The 13,059-nt window shown below is 34.3% G+C and overlaps 1 protein-coding gene across 1 annotated transcript; it reads right to left on the reverse strand.

Annotated features, from left to right (window-relative positions):
* Positions 1-3,066: 3,066 nt before the first annotated feature.
* Positions 3,067-7,054, reverse strand: LOC111006486 (protein CLAVATA3 INSENSITIVE RECEPTOR KINASE 5). Its single transcript, XM_022278454.2, has 11 exons — positions 6,624-7,054; positions 6,337-6,469; positions 6,128-6,199; positions 5,902-6,045; positions 5,735-5,806; positions 5,571-5,630; positions 5,390-5,487; positions 5,118-5,267; positions 4,585-4,926; positions 4,116-4,495; positions 3,067-3,652 (listed from the first exon to the last, which is right to left on the reverse strand). Exons 1-11 carry the CDS (start codon positions 6,730-6,732, stop codon positions 3,329-3,331), a joined length of 1,884 nt encoding a protein of 627 aa, XP_022134146.1. The 5' UTR covers positions 6,733-7,054; the 3' UTR covers positions 3,067-3,328.
* Between the last annotated feature and the right edge of the window lie 6,005 nt (positions 7,055-13,059).

Here is a 13,059-nt window from a genome sequence, read left to right on the forward strand (position 1 = left end):
CCTCTTTATCGATTTACACGTTCCCGCCGCTGCCAAAAATAAAAAGAAGAAGAAAAGAAGACGATCGATGATCCGAAATCGACAATGCAATCACCTGATTTTCAAAACTGCTCGATCGATCGAGAGGAAGAAGAATCGGACGACGAACAACAAGGCGTAGCGAGAAATGTCGGCGTATCGTTTCCGGCCATTATGACGACAATTTTAGGCTGCAGATCGGCTGCGGTTATTTCAGGCGTATGGATGTTAGTGTTCTGATCCTGATCTTGTGGCGGCGAGTTGGAAGCAGAGCGTCGTGGTTTCCGGTTGGAGCAAGCGAGGAAAATCAATGCCGTAATGATGAGTAGTAGAGTTAGGGCTATTCCGCCGAAGAGATAAGGTATCGGAGAGTTCCAGAGGTGGCGGCCGGATTTCACGGCGGAGGCGGAGGCGGCCAATGATCTCATTCCTCTCATCCTCTGTGTGGTGAATGGAAGAGGCGGTGAAATGAAAGTGGAAATTTTAATATTTATAGACCCTCAACCAAAATATTAAATTTACATCCACGTCCCAAAATACACTTAAATATTTGACAATTAAGAGAAAGAAATACAAAAACAAAAAATATTTTAAAAAAATGATAAGTTGTCAAATATTAAATGGTGGTAAGGACAAGATTTCTCCTTACTGGTGAGGAGCCAAATATTTTCCATATTTTTATAAGCATCAATTCACACTCACGAACTCTTCGTGTCTTAACTAGTTGAATAAGTTATTGAAATTTTTCCAAGCGAGCACACATCAATAATTAACGTATATCTCTAATTAAGAGGAAGGTTATAAGTTCGATTCATCCCGCGTATTATACTTAAGAAAAATATAATTACATGATGGAAATTATAAAATATTGTTATTAACCATCGTCTGAAGGTATCTTTAAACTAATTATCATAGGTTGGTTTAATGGACAATTAAAGACTAATGTAAATACTAAACAACTTAATATTCTACGAGGGTGTTTCTTTGATAACCAAATGATTGTTTCGTGAGATTTGTGTGCATGACGCAGACACTCACGGAAAAATTTATGCTTAAACTCACTCTTAATATTTTATTAAACTTAATTTTTTGGATAGAAGATTACAATCTATTTTTAAAACATAAAATATTAGAGCACTATAATTTAGTCATTACGACTATAGGGCACGCCACTTTAAACCATAACCCTACATTCTTAATCATATTATGTCTTCCTATCAACATCATACAAATAAAAGAGATACCATATGAAAAAGCGTTAATTTCATTTGATTGAACTCTATAAATTCTATAGATTAATGACAAAATTAAGATACTTTCTCAAAACAAAATTTGAAAGTTAATAATAATAATAAATAACTAATTAATCAATCATCCCAAATATAATTAACTAAATACTTTAAAATTTAGTATAAAAAAAGCTAAAACTCTATCGCATAAAATATCCAATTCAACTATGAATATTGAGTGAAAAAAAAAAACACGTAATTAAGCCCGACACTGAAATGTTCCAACTCAAGTATAAACAGCATTCAATAGAATCATCAAGAACAAACACTCTCGCCTGACACAAAAGCTCACATCTTTTTCAAATACAACAAATTTGCGGCATGAGATTTTGAATCTCCAACTTCAAAGAAAGGAGTAAGTGTCTAATTATGGTTGAGTTATACTTGTCACAAGAAATCACATCTAATTGTCAAGTCTTCAAATTAAGAGAAATTCTCAACTAATAGAAAGTATATAATTTCTCCACTCGTTCAAGTTCAAGGCTCAATTCAATAAAATTAAAATTTTAAATTTTAATTGATCTCTTATCTGAAAGACTTTAGACTATCTAAAAATGTGTTTTAACCTATTTCATGTAAACTAAGGTTAAACATCTACTTTCAAACATGGCTTCACGTCCCTACCACATCATTTTAAAACACATGGATCAAATTCTTCTTTTTTCCACTGAAAAAGATATTACAAAATATAACAAAACGAAATCAAGTAAAAGGTTTAAAATTTCAGACACTCTATTTCTAAGAACTTTCTTCGATTAGGATCATTAATACCCACATAATTATAGCACATTGAAATTAAGTAATAAACCCTAAAACACCCACTTGAGACACCTTTGAATATGAACATGGGCTAAAATCAAGTGAAAATCCAAGAGAGTGAGGAAGTTGGGGCAATTTTTCATCCACATTCATTAAATTATAAACCCCATTAGAGAAAAGGGAAGAAAAAAACATGAATAAAATATGAAAAGTATTTGTAGTGGCCATAATATAATATATATTACCAATTTTCTATTAATGTCTCCCACTAAAAGGATTGTATGATGTGGAAATCAAATCCCATTAGCCTATAATTTCCCACTTTTTTTTAATAATAATAAAAAGGAAGTTTCATTTTTCATCCCTCTAAAATTGTTTGTTCCCCATTTATTAAAATGATCAAAATGCATGATCGAGTTGCCACACAACTTTAAAGTTTTTTTTTTTTTTAATGAGGAAAGATGTAATTAAATCTCTCTCTGTTTTTTTTTTTCAATAAATACAAATTATGAGATGATTTTAGAGCAAAATTAATTGTCGTGTGTGGGGATGGGATCAGTGGGCTTTCTATGATGGGCCCACTAATGGGCTTAAATGATTTGGGCCACAGGCCCACGGCTCACTTGCTCTACCCGGAGGGATAAGATGGTAAAAGTTCAAGAGACAATCCAAGCAAGCTTTTGAGAATTCCCTAAACTTCACACCAATTCAATTCATTTTCTTCATTTTGGATTTTCCCAAAACTTAAACACAACTCTCATCATACTTGAGATAGAGTTCGGGTCCGTTTGATAACGATTTTATTTTTGAATTTTTGTCTCCGAAAAATAAGCTTATATATCGACAAACTTTTTCTTTGCTTCCTAATCTACTTGTACACCGCCAAAATTTCAAAACTAACACAAAAATAGTTTTTTCTGTTTCAAAACTTGGCTACGATTTTAAAAGTGTTCGTAAAAAGTGAAAAGAAAAAAAACCTAACAAAGAAAACATAGAAACAGATACAAACACTATACGCTCAATTTTCAAAAACAAATAACCAAATGAAACAAAATCGTTATCAAACACCGCCTATACAATTGGAAATAGAATAACAAAGCCCTTGCAGAGCTTCAACATTTCTAATATGATACAAGCAAACTCCACCTCCTATGCACCAAAAAAGAAAAGGGAAAAAAAGGCTTCATCTTTGAAAACTCTCTCTTAATATACTAAATAAACTCTTCTAAAAAAAGAATTTGGCAAAAGGAATTTTTGAGCTTTCACCTTGGGCCAGAGAGCTCCATGGCTTGGACCAACAATGAAGAGTCATCTGTGAGATCAGAGTATCTGTCCGAGGAAGAGAAATCATGGGGGGGTTTGCATTTTGAAGTGTCCACTCTCTGTGAAGCTTCCCATCTCACAGCAAGCCCTTCTCCTTCAAGCATTCTCACAACTTCTGACATTTTTGGTCTGTGTCCTGGCATGTATTGGGTGCACAGCAGAGCCACTTGAACCATTTCCTCTACCTCAACTCTCTCATAGTTTGCTTTCAAATCCTTGTCCACCAGCACTTCCACCTTCTTCTCTTGCTGAATCTTCTTCACCTGAAATTCAGTCATTCAACAATGTTATTCATTTATTTTCATCTTCCCATCTCGATCGACATGTTTCGAAATCTTTTGTTGGGTTATGAGCATTAGTTTGTTAAGCAAAACATCGTTTGTTGTTATAGGCTTGTTTGGTAACTGATTCGTTGTGCTCCCTCTTCCTATCTATCTTTCCATCTTGATCAATATGTAGCTGAAACATTGTTGTTAACTTCCTGTTTCGAGCCTTTTCTTTGGTTTATTAGCATGAGTTTTGAACCGAAGAGAGGGAGAGAGGAATGAGGATAGTTTCACGAACTCCATTCGTGTCACTACCATTTTGTTGGGTTCATGTTCTCCTCCTCCCTCTTGAAAAGTTTTGGAAGACAGAAGAGTTTAAGAGAAATCAAAGGGTAAGAAAGATGAACAGAAAGATGGGATGTTTTGAATTGTTTCTTTTTATGGTAGTGCTAGTGCATACCCAGTCAAGAATGCCTCCTTTCTGATTAGCTGCTTTGCCAAACTCAAGGGCTCTCTGCCCTGTGATTAGTTCAAGGAGTAGGATTCCGAATCCGAAAACGTCTGTTTTCTCGGACGACTGTCCAGTGGAGAGATACTCGGGAGCTATATGTCCCACGGTGCCTCTCACGGCAGTTGTTACATGTGAATCTTGATGATCCAGAAGCTTAGCCAACCCAAAATCTCCAACGACAGCCTCGCAGTAGTCATCAAGCAATATGTTTGCAGCCTTAACATCTCTATGTATTATCTTTGGGTCACACTGTTCATGGAGGTATAACAATCCCCTTGCAGCTCCTATAGCAATTCTTTTCCTTGTTCCCCAGTCTAACACCGGTTTTCCTGCAAAAGAAACCGATAATTCTCTTATGTTACATCGGCAGACATTTGATAGGGGCATATGGTTAAGTATCAAATGTATACATGGTTACCTTTGAGACGTGAAGCAACGCTTCCATTAGACATATATGGATAAACAAGAAGCCTTTCGGTCGGCGTATTGCAGAACCCGTATAGTCTGAGGAGATGACGGTGCACGGCAAGGCTGATCATCTCAACTTCTGTCTGGAACTGGATCTCCCCTCTACTGGCATTGCCATCTTTGAGCCTTTTAACAGCTACAACCGTTCCATCCGAAAGAATTCCTTTGTAAACATTTCCAAAACCTCCCTTTCCTAGTATGTTCTTGCTGCTGAAGTTGTTTGTTGCTATCTGAAGTTCTCTAAATGGGAACCTTCTCAGATTTCCGAGCGAAACTTCCTCATGTTGTCGGTCTGCAATTCACGAGATTAGCATCAAATCAAGACGAACGGGACTCATAATAGAGCGATAATATAATTTTAACTGAAGTTCAAAGTTTGGTCTTATTGTTTTACATGCCGAGTTAAGATGGTGGGGTTAGTGCAAATTTAACAGTAATCGTGTCGTGACAAGTGAAAATATTTCAATGCTCCTCATAATGTACCTTTTACATCGAAGAATGTCAGTCGATTGCTTCGTCTTCTCCACCATATGAACAGTCCAAATACAAGAACAATCAGACATAGGCAAGCTAGGCTCAAGCCAAATGTAAGAGCCATTTTGTGACTCTTCAATCTCACAGCAGGTAAACCAGCTAAAGAAAAGCAAAGAGACTTGGCTTAGAATAGAATCACCACAAGAATTCTTACAAATTAACTAATGAATTGCGAAGGGTCTGAAAGAATTTCAGTGGAAATGCGTTTACAAGAACCTTACTTTGTGAACTGTTCAAATTCATGGACATGGGCATTAGAGTCGTTCCGTGGCAGCCCGCTTCGGACCCGCTTGCACAGATCAGAGGGTTTCCAACAATGCTTCAATTCCAGAAAGATAATGTGAGTGAAATTTCACACAATACACAGAGAAAAGAGAGCGAAAGGAGAGAGGAGAGAGATACTTGAATGTTTTACTGGGAAATCTGGGCAGAGGGCCACTGAGATTATTATAAGACACATCACTGCATTGAAAACAAATTTCAGAATAAGAAATTGAATTCAATAAGTTTTCATCAGAATCATGAACCAAAGATGGATGAATATGAAAAGAGAGAAACTAACTTACAGAAAAGCAAGCTGGGTCATGTTGGCTAAAGACATCGGAAATACCCCAGAAAGACTGTTGTTGTTAAGCCTCCTAAAATCAATGGAAACCAAACCAAATTAAACTAAAAACATTTGGGGGAAAGAAAAAAACAAAACAAAAGGCATTATAGCCAGGAAGATGTTTACAAGTACTGTAGGCCTCTCAAATGGCCCAAAGAAGAAGGAATTCCCCCAGTGAAGAAATTGTTTGATAGATCAAGAGTTTGAAGCTTTGAGAGCCTCCCAAGCTCTGGAGGAACTGGGCCTGTGATATTGTTGTTCTGCAACAGCCTATAGAGAAAATGCAAACCAGTTTTCTCACTGATTTTCTCCATTCTCAAGGGGGGAAGAGAGAGAAATCATTTTTACTTACACAATTTGAAGGTTTGTCAAATTCCCAATGCTTGAAGAAAGAGTCCCAGACAGGTTCTGGCTTGGAGTTCCTCTGCATTTACGTTCCAAACCCCACCAAAAGAAAGAAAAATGAATCAGAACTTCAATGGCGGATTGCCTCCATTTCCCAACTCTCCATTATTCAGTTCATATTCTTAAAGAAAAAGGAGGAGAGGAAGAAGAATTTACAGGCCAATGACAAGGCTCTCAGCCGAGCAAGTAACCATGGTCCAGCTACATGGGTCAACAGAGTCCCCATCCCAATTCTCAAGCACACCATGGGGATCTTGAAGGGAAGCTTTTATGCTCATTAGAGCTTGAACTGAAATGAAACAAATAAACCATTGTCCCCCATGAAAAATTCTGTAGTTTCCATCTTGAAATGGCCTAAACAGACTGACCCATCTTGCAGAAAAATGGAGAAAAAAAAAAAAGAAGAGGTAATCAAATTAAAGGTTTCTATTTCTCTCAGTTACCTTCATAGTTTACACCTTTGGGAGAGAGCAGGCCATTTATTGCAGAAGCCCAAAACAATAAAGAAGCCACAAGACAGGAAGCAGCAGCCTCTGTTCTCCTCATTCCCATTAAATGCTCATGTACAAAAAAAAAAACCAGAGAGAGCCCAAGCAGAAGCTGAAAGTTTTGGAAAATGAGGGCTGGTTGAAGAAGAAGGAAAGCTAACCCTCAAAAGGGGTCTGGTTGTTTAATAAGGAAATCTTCAAATCAGAACCCAATTTCTGGTTTTTATGCCAGAAATTTCCCATTAACAAAAGAAAATCTTTATGTCAGAGCCCAAATGGAGGTGGGGGGAGAGGCAGTTTGCTTTTGGTGGCAGTGGGCAGTGGCACTAGCAAGGCATGCTTGTCGTTTGAGACAGGAAGTTTTGAAGAATTTAATATGGTGACCCTTTAAAAGAATCAAACGAAACAAACCAAATCCACGTAAGTTTCAAGATTAAAATAAATGTAAACAAGAGAGAGATTGGGCATTATTTTACCTTTAATCATGTGTGATGCTTTTAAAAGGTGCCATGTGAATTGTAAATTCCTTGCATATTATTCTTAATCTTGTAAAAATAAAGTACAAACAAAAGAATATTGAAACGGGTCATTCAAAACCATTCAAAAGCTCCTTTATTTTTCAAAATCTACAAGCTGGAAGAAGAAATCTGAGCTCTTGATAAAATCCTCCAAACCACTTTTTCCCTTTTTAAAGGTGACCCAGTAAAAACAAGCTGATTTCGACTCACGGGTCCATAAAACCATGCGAAAATTCACCCAATGTCACACAAAAAGCTCCCTTTTTTCCCCCAAAAAATTCAATCTGGAAGAAGAAATCTAATCTTTAGACGGTTTTGATTCATGGGTCAGTGAAATTATACGAAAATTCACCCGATTTCATATCATTCAACAGTCCAGCATGAAGAATTCTACTTAAACTTGAAGAACTCTGCCATGTTTTCAGATCTGAGCAATTTGTTAATGGTCAGTGAAGGGAATCAATCCATTGAAACTCGCAAGTAAATACATAATAGGTTATGAAGAATCAAACATTCTATATGTTTAGCCATTCAGCAAAGTCCCAAAAAAGCCATAACTACGAAAATGGAGAATGTGAGAATCTCGAGGAGAGGCTATGGAGAAGGGAAGAGGTAGCTCGATTCTGATGATAATGGAGTTGGCCACCCACTATGAAAATAATTACAAAACCCATTCATCTTTTTTGGATTTTGGTTTGCTTTTTTCCTGTCTTTTAAAAATCTGGGTTGGTTCATTGGTTGCAAAATTTTCTCTTTTTCCTTTTCCTTTTCCATTTTTTGTAGTTTTGAAATGTTGGGATTTGCTTTTTAAAGGGGAAGAATTACACATGCTCAATTCTATCAGAAGCCTTCTAGCAGACAGTCATTCCACCAAAACTGTTCAAAAAGAGAAGTGCTTTTGGAAAAGGAAAAGCTGACATCTCTCTCTCTCTCTCTCCTCTTTTCTTTGTTTCTCTCTCTCTAAATAATGAGTTTTTTTTTGTGCTGGTGATGTGATCCCCCATCGCAGGGCCTGCGCGTGCAAACAGCTCCTCAATTATAGGTGAATAGTGCTTTTGCTAGTAGTGCTTTTCTTGGACCTCTCTTCTTCACGATCATGGTCTTGCACTTGCTGCTGCCCACTAATCTTTCATAGCTTCTTTTTTTCCTTTTTTTTTTTTTTTTGAATATATGATTCTTTGGTTAAGGATTTGTTTTTTTATTACCCAGAGTTACCATGGCCATATGCTCCTATATCATGTGCACTGTCCCTACATTCTTGGGTGGAGTTGAGACTTGAATCCAATACGTCAAGAATATTCTTGGAGACACCAAGCCACCCAAACTATCTTTTGTGGACTTTTTGTTGAGGATGCTTGAACCGACAAAGTCTCAATAATCGAGTGCCTTAATTTTTATAGCTACGTCTAACAAGTCATTGAATTTTAAATACAATAGACATCTGAATTTTCAATTTCGTATTTAATAGGTCCTTTGAGATCTACTTGAAGCTTGTAAAACTTAGAGACTCGACTTAAAAGTTTGGAAACAGGTTGTAACACGACTTGATTTAACCTTTCATTTTAGAGTTCAAATCCATAGGATTACTTTTAATTCAACGATATAATAATAAAGTGAGTCATTTTAAGATTAAGTTATGAATTTAGTTTCTGAATTTGCAACTTTTAAAAAAACTTAATTATATTTTTAAACTTTGAATTATATTTTGATTGATTTAGTCTCTATCGGTCATTCAACCAATAGAATACTGATGTGATAATTTTTTTTGAATTGACATGACACAGAGAACAACAAGATAGATTAATGATAAGATAACGTTCTGCCCATAAATTATTCAGTGACATGCTTATGAAGTGTTTAGTTTTCTTCGGAAATTTAGGTTCAAATGTCTCATTCATTTACATGAAATATTTAAAATGGTAGGAAAATATAGACAATAAGGAATATTTCTTTTTCTTTTTTTTTTCAAAATTTTTTTGTCATGTTTACAACATTCCCTCTTCTCCTTTTTCATTTCATGACAATTGTCTATATTTCCTTTATGGTTCAATTACTTAAACAACCCTCAAATTTTGGATAAATACAAATAGTAATGTGAATGTGAACCATCATGATAAAGAAAAATTTTGCAAATTTATAGTTTCTCTTTTCTTTTCCTTTTTTTTTTTCATTTTGGACAAATTTAGAAATATCACATGCAAGACCCACAAAATCATTAAACAAAAGTTAAACAAACTTATCAATTTTGTATAATCTCACTGCTAAGTTTGAGAATCCAATTAAAAAGCTCTTTGATACTTTAAAGATCTAATTTTTTTTAATTTAAAAAAAAATCAATAGTTCCCATAAGATATAATTATAGGAAATCGGTAAGGATTCCAATAATTAATCACTACCACTCGATTAAACTAAGAGTAAATTCTACTCTTTCCATTCTTACCCCATAATACAATAACGGACAAAATGAGAACATAAAATAATAACAGCGAAATATAAATGTAAGAAGTATCATTCAACTAAAAAAATGGAATATAGATCGTATCCAGAGCTCTCGACTCACGATAATGGTGGAAACTTCCAAATTAACACGGTATTCAACTTAAATATTGTAAATTAAAACTTAAGTTGCATTGAAATTAAACACCATAATTTTGGGAAGAGAGAGGACCACCAAAACAAAACCAAAAGCATCCCAAAATTGCCAATCATTCTCCAAGCAATAAAAAAAGTAAGATGGACCAAGCATAAGAAAAGAACACAAAAACTTTAATAAAAGAATGACAAAACTGACCAAAGAGATTTAAGTTCACAAAAATTCCAAGAACAGCTACACATTATTGTCTTATTATATTAAAAAAATCACTATGCCTCAATTACACCACAGTGAAAAAGCACCATAAACCACCCTTTGATGCAATTTATCAAAGTGGAAGATTTAAACCATTGTTTTTTTTTTCCTTTTATCTCAAGGAAATGTGAAGAGATAATGAAGGAAAAAAAAATCAATGAAAGCAACCTAAGGTCAAGTGCAACGGTCTACCTAAGATTTAAGTGTGTTCCTTGTCTACAACAAATTAACTATAGCTTTGTTTGAGAAATTCTTTTCACAAAAGCTTTCTAGTTTTGCTTTCGAATTTATTTTAAATATTTTGTGAGGTTGCTAGGAAAAATTTTCTTAAATATAGAGGTCGGGATGCTTGGTTTATAATGAGCGGTATCAACTAGTTGATTGATACAAGTCAAGTGTAATGGTCTACTAAAATTGTGATGTAGTCCATATATTTACGACAAATTAATTAGAGCTCGTTTGAGAAATTATTTTCACACGGTCTTTTAGAATTATATCATGATTTGGGTTTGTAAAGGTATTGTACATTTCAAATACCTTCATAGAAAGAGCAGCTTCAAATTTTTTGAAAAGATCATGGTTGGAAACTCGGGTTTTGACAAGATTTTGAAGATTCGTTTTTTAAAACTGTTTTCGGATTCTGTAATCCAAACTATAGAAATTCTGAAAACGTCTTTTTTATGTTTTCAGATTCAGAATTTGAAATTTTTAAAATGCAGAATTACATTAAAAAAAAATATAAAAACTTTAAAATATATTACTTCATATTATAAACTTATTTTATGTTTGGTAAAATTAAAACATGTAAAATATAATGTATTCTAAATTATATAACCTTGTCAAATAATAATTATACAAAATTCAAATTAATATAAGTTTAGATTAAACTAAAATTTAGTTTGTGAATACCTCTCATTTACAAATATATTGCTAAACACACATTGAACAAGTTGAATCTCTGAAAACAAAGAAAACAAAGAATATAATTCTGGTTTTCGTTGAATCCCTTGTTTTCAAATCTATGTTTTCTGAACTAACCGCAGGCTAAAATTATCATGAAAACAAAATAAAGAAACTCAAATGGAAACTTTTTCTCCCATACAGAAATACCAGCTAAAAAGTGAGAGTGATTGAACAAGACACATTCAATGTCCATGGCAGAGGAACCACCAAACTCCAAAAGTATCAAATTCCTTCAATATTTCAAAATCAATTAAACATCAAATAAATTAAGATAATGATCATTATTAAGGGAAATTTTGCAACACATTACAAGATATACTAGAAATAATGTACCAGGTTGCAAAACTTTCCATTTCACTTTGTATAAACATGACAAAGATCTACGATAATGGTTCATAATTCATAACAACAATCAAGAAACGTATTCAAAACTACTCCACAACAACAAGGGGCAACTTTTTGAAACCCAAAAAAGGGTAAAAAGAAAGCATTCTTATCCTCAAAAATAGTTCAAGGAGATTTTTTAAAGAAAAACAAAGGTGGGGTAAGCCAAATGAGTAGGAAATAATAAGAGTTTGAACAAGTTGAAGAAATTTTGAGTGGATGGGAAGAATTAGAGACATTTCTTCCACATACTGAATTTTTATAGAGAGCCACACCCACATGTTATTGCTTATGCCAAAATATTTCAAATTTCAATCCAAATGTTTGAGTAAAGTTTTAGAATCCAATTTTGTCTCCATTTCTCACTACCCACTTAACACACACTCATCTCTCTCTGGTGGGATTTGGTTGGAACCTTCTATGGCATGCAAATGGATATTTGAATTCGTGATTAAGCATGTTGGGATAAGGGCTACAAGCACAATAATGTTCATCTCGGACCATAGAGATTGTCCACTGAGACTGTTCCAAGTTGAACTAAGAGCTACTAAAGTAGATACGACTATAAAGAAAGGATTATTATGAAAAAAGGACTCATGTGAGTTCATCCCACTTGCTTAATATATATATTACGTCCATTTTGAATTACATGTTTCTTATATATCTAGTAATGGCTGATAATGAATGAAAATAGTGTTCGTAGTACTAGAAAGTTTTCTCCCTCTTTGTTTCGGCTACGTGTAAAGAGGTAAAAAAGCTTCAAAATCTATCCTTTGTAAATTGAGTATCCATTTCAAAGAAAAGGAAAACCCATCTTTGTAAGTCATTTGACAGGAAAGTGAAAGAGATGAAAAAAAGGATGTTGTGATAATGAAAGGCAGTTTATATGAGGGAACATAGTGTCCTGATTTCCGTCATTCAATTCCCTTTTTCAGAGGTTAATTTCGTCCATTCACCCTTTTCTCTCTCTTCTTTTATCTTTTCCTTTTTTATTTTTAACAGTTTAATCAATTAAGACACCCTTTTTTGTTCGGGTAATTTGCCTCCCAAAAACATTACATCTTTCAAACATATTGCAAACCACTTGAATATTTGGATATGGTTGCAATGCTCTTTATGTTAACATCATTCTTTTTCATTTTTTCTGAAGAAATTATTTTGAATTTGACAAAAGTTGATTAATAGACTTGGATTTCCTCAAATTTTGGAATCCTCATACATAAAATTGTAGTAAAAATAAATAAATAAATAAAGAACGCTACTGCAAATTCCCCCCAAATTGCTGGCTTTGTGAAAAGTAGCCTTGTTTTTTTTTAGGGAAAAAAAAGACAAGTATTAATTTTGAATAGTAAGATCTAAAGACCTTGTCTTTTATCCTATTACCCCCTTTTGTTAAGACAAATTTTAGCTCCACCCCTTCATAAATGACACATCAATCAAATTTTCAATCCAATATTAAGCAGAAATAATCAACTGATTTAAAACTAAAACTGAGAACAATCCCAAGATAATGGTTGGGAAAATCTAACCATTTCTTTTAGTAGAGACAAAGCACAATGATCCTCAAAAAGAAGTTTGAATGCGTGAAATGGCTAAAGAATTTCCAAAGTTGGTCCCCCCAGCAGCAGCTCCATGGCTGGTCTCTGCAATAAATGTTGTGAGAAATGGGTAACCAGCA

The sequence above is a fragment of the Momordica charantia genome (genome assembly GCF_013281855.1).
Source record: "Momordica charantia cultivar OHB3-1 chromosome 4 unlocalized genomic scaffold, Mcharantia_2.0 BLBB01000004.1, whole genome shotgun sequence".
Taxonomy (NCBI): domain Eukaryota; kingdom Viridiplantae; phylum Streptophyta; class Magnoliopsida; order Cucurbitales; family Cucurbitaceae; genus Momordica; species Momordica charantia.

Bases quoted from the DNA above. Each gene is read 5' to 3' on its own strand.
- LOC111006486 (XM_022278454.2), bottom strand. From the start codon at position 6,732: ATGGGAATGAGGAGAACAGAGGCTGCTGCTTCCTGTCTTGTGGCTTCT. The intron at 6,046-6,127 runs GTAAGTAAAAAT...TTTTCTCTATAG, and splicing joins TTGACAAACCTTCAAATTGT to GCTGTTGCAGAACAACAATA. The intron at 5,268-5,389 runs GTAAGGTTCTTG...GCTTTTCTTTAG, and splicing joins GAATTTGAACAGTTCACAAA to CTGGTTTACCTGCTGTGAGA.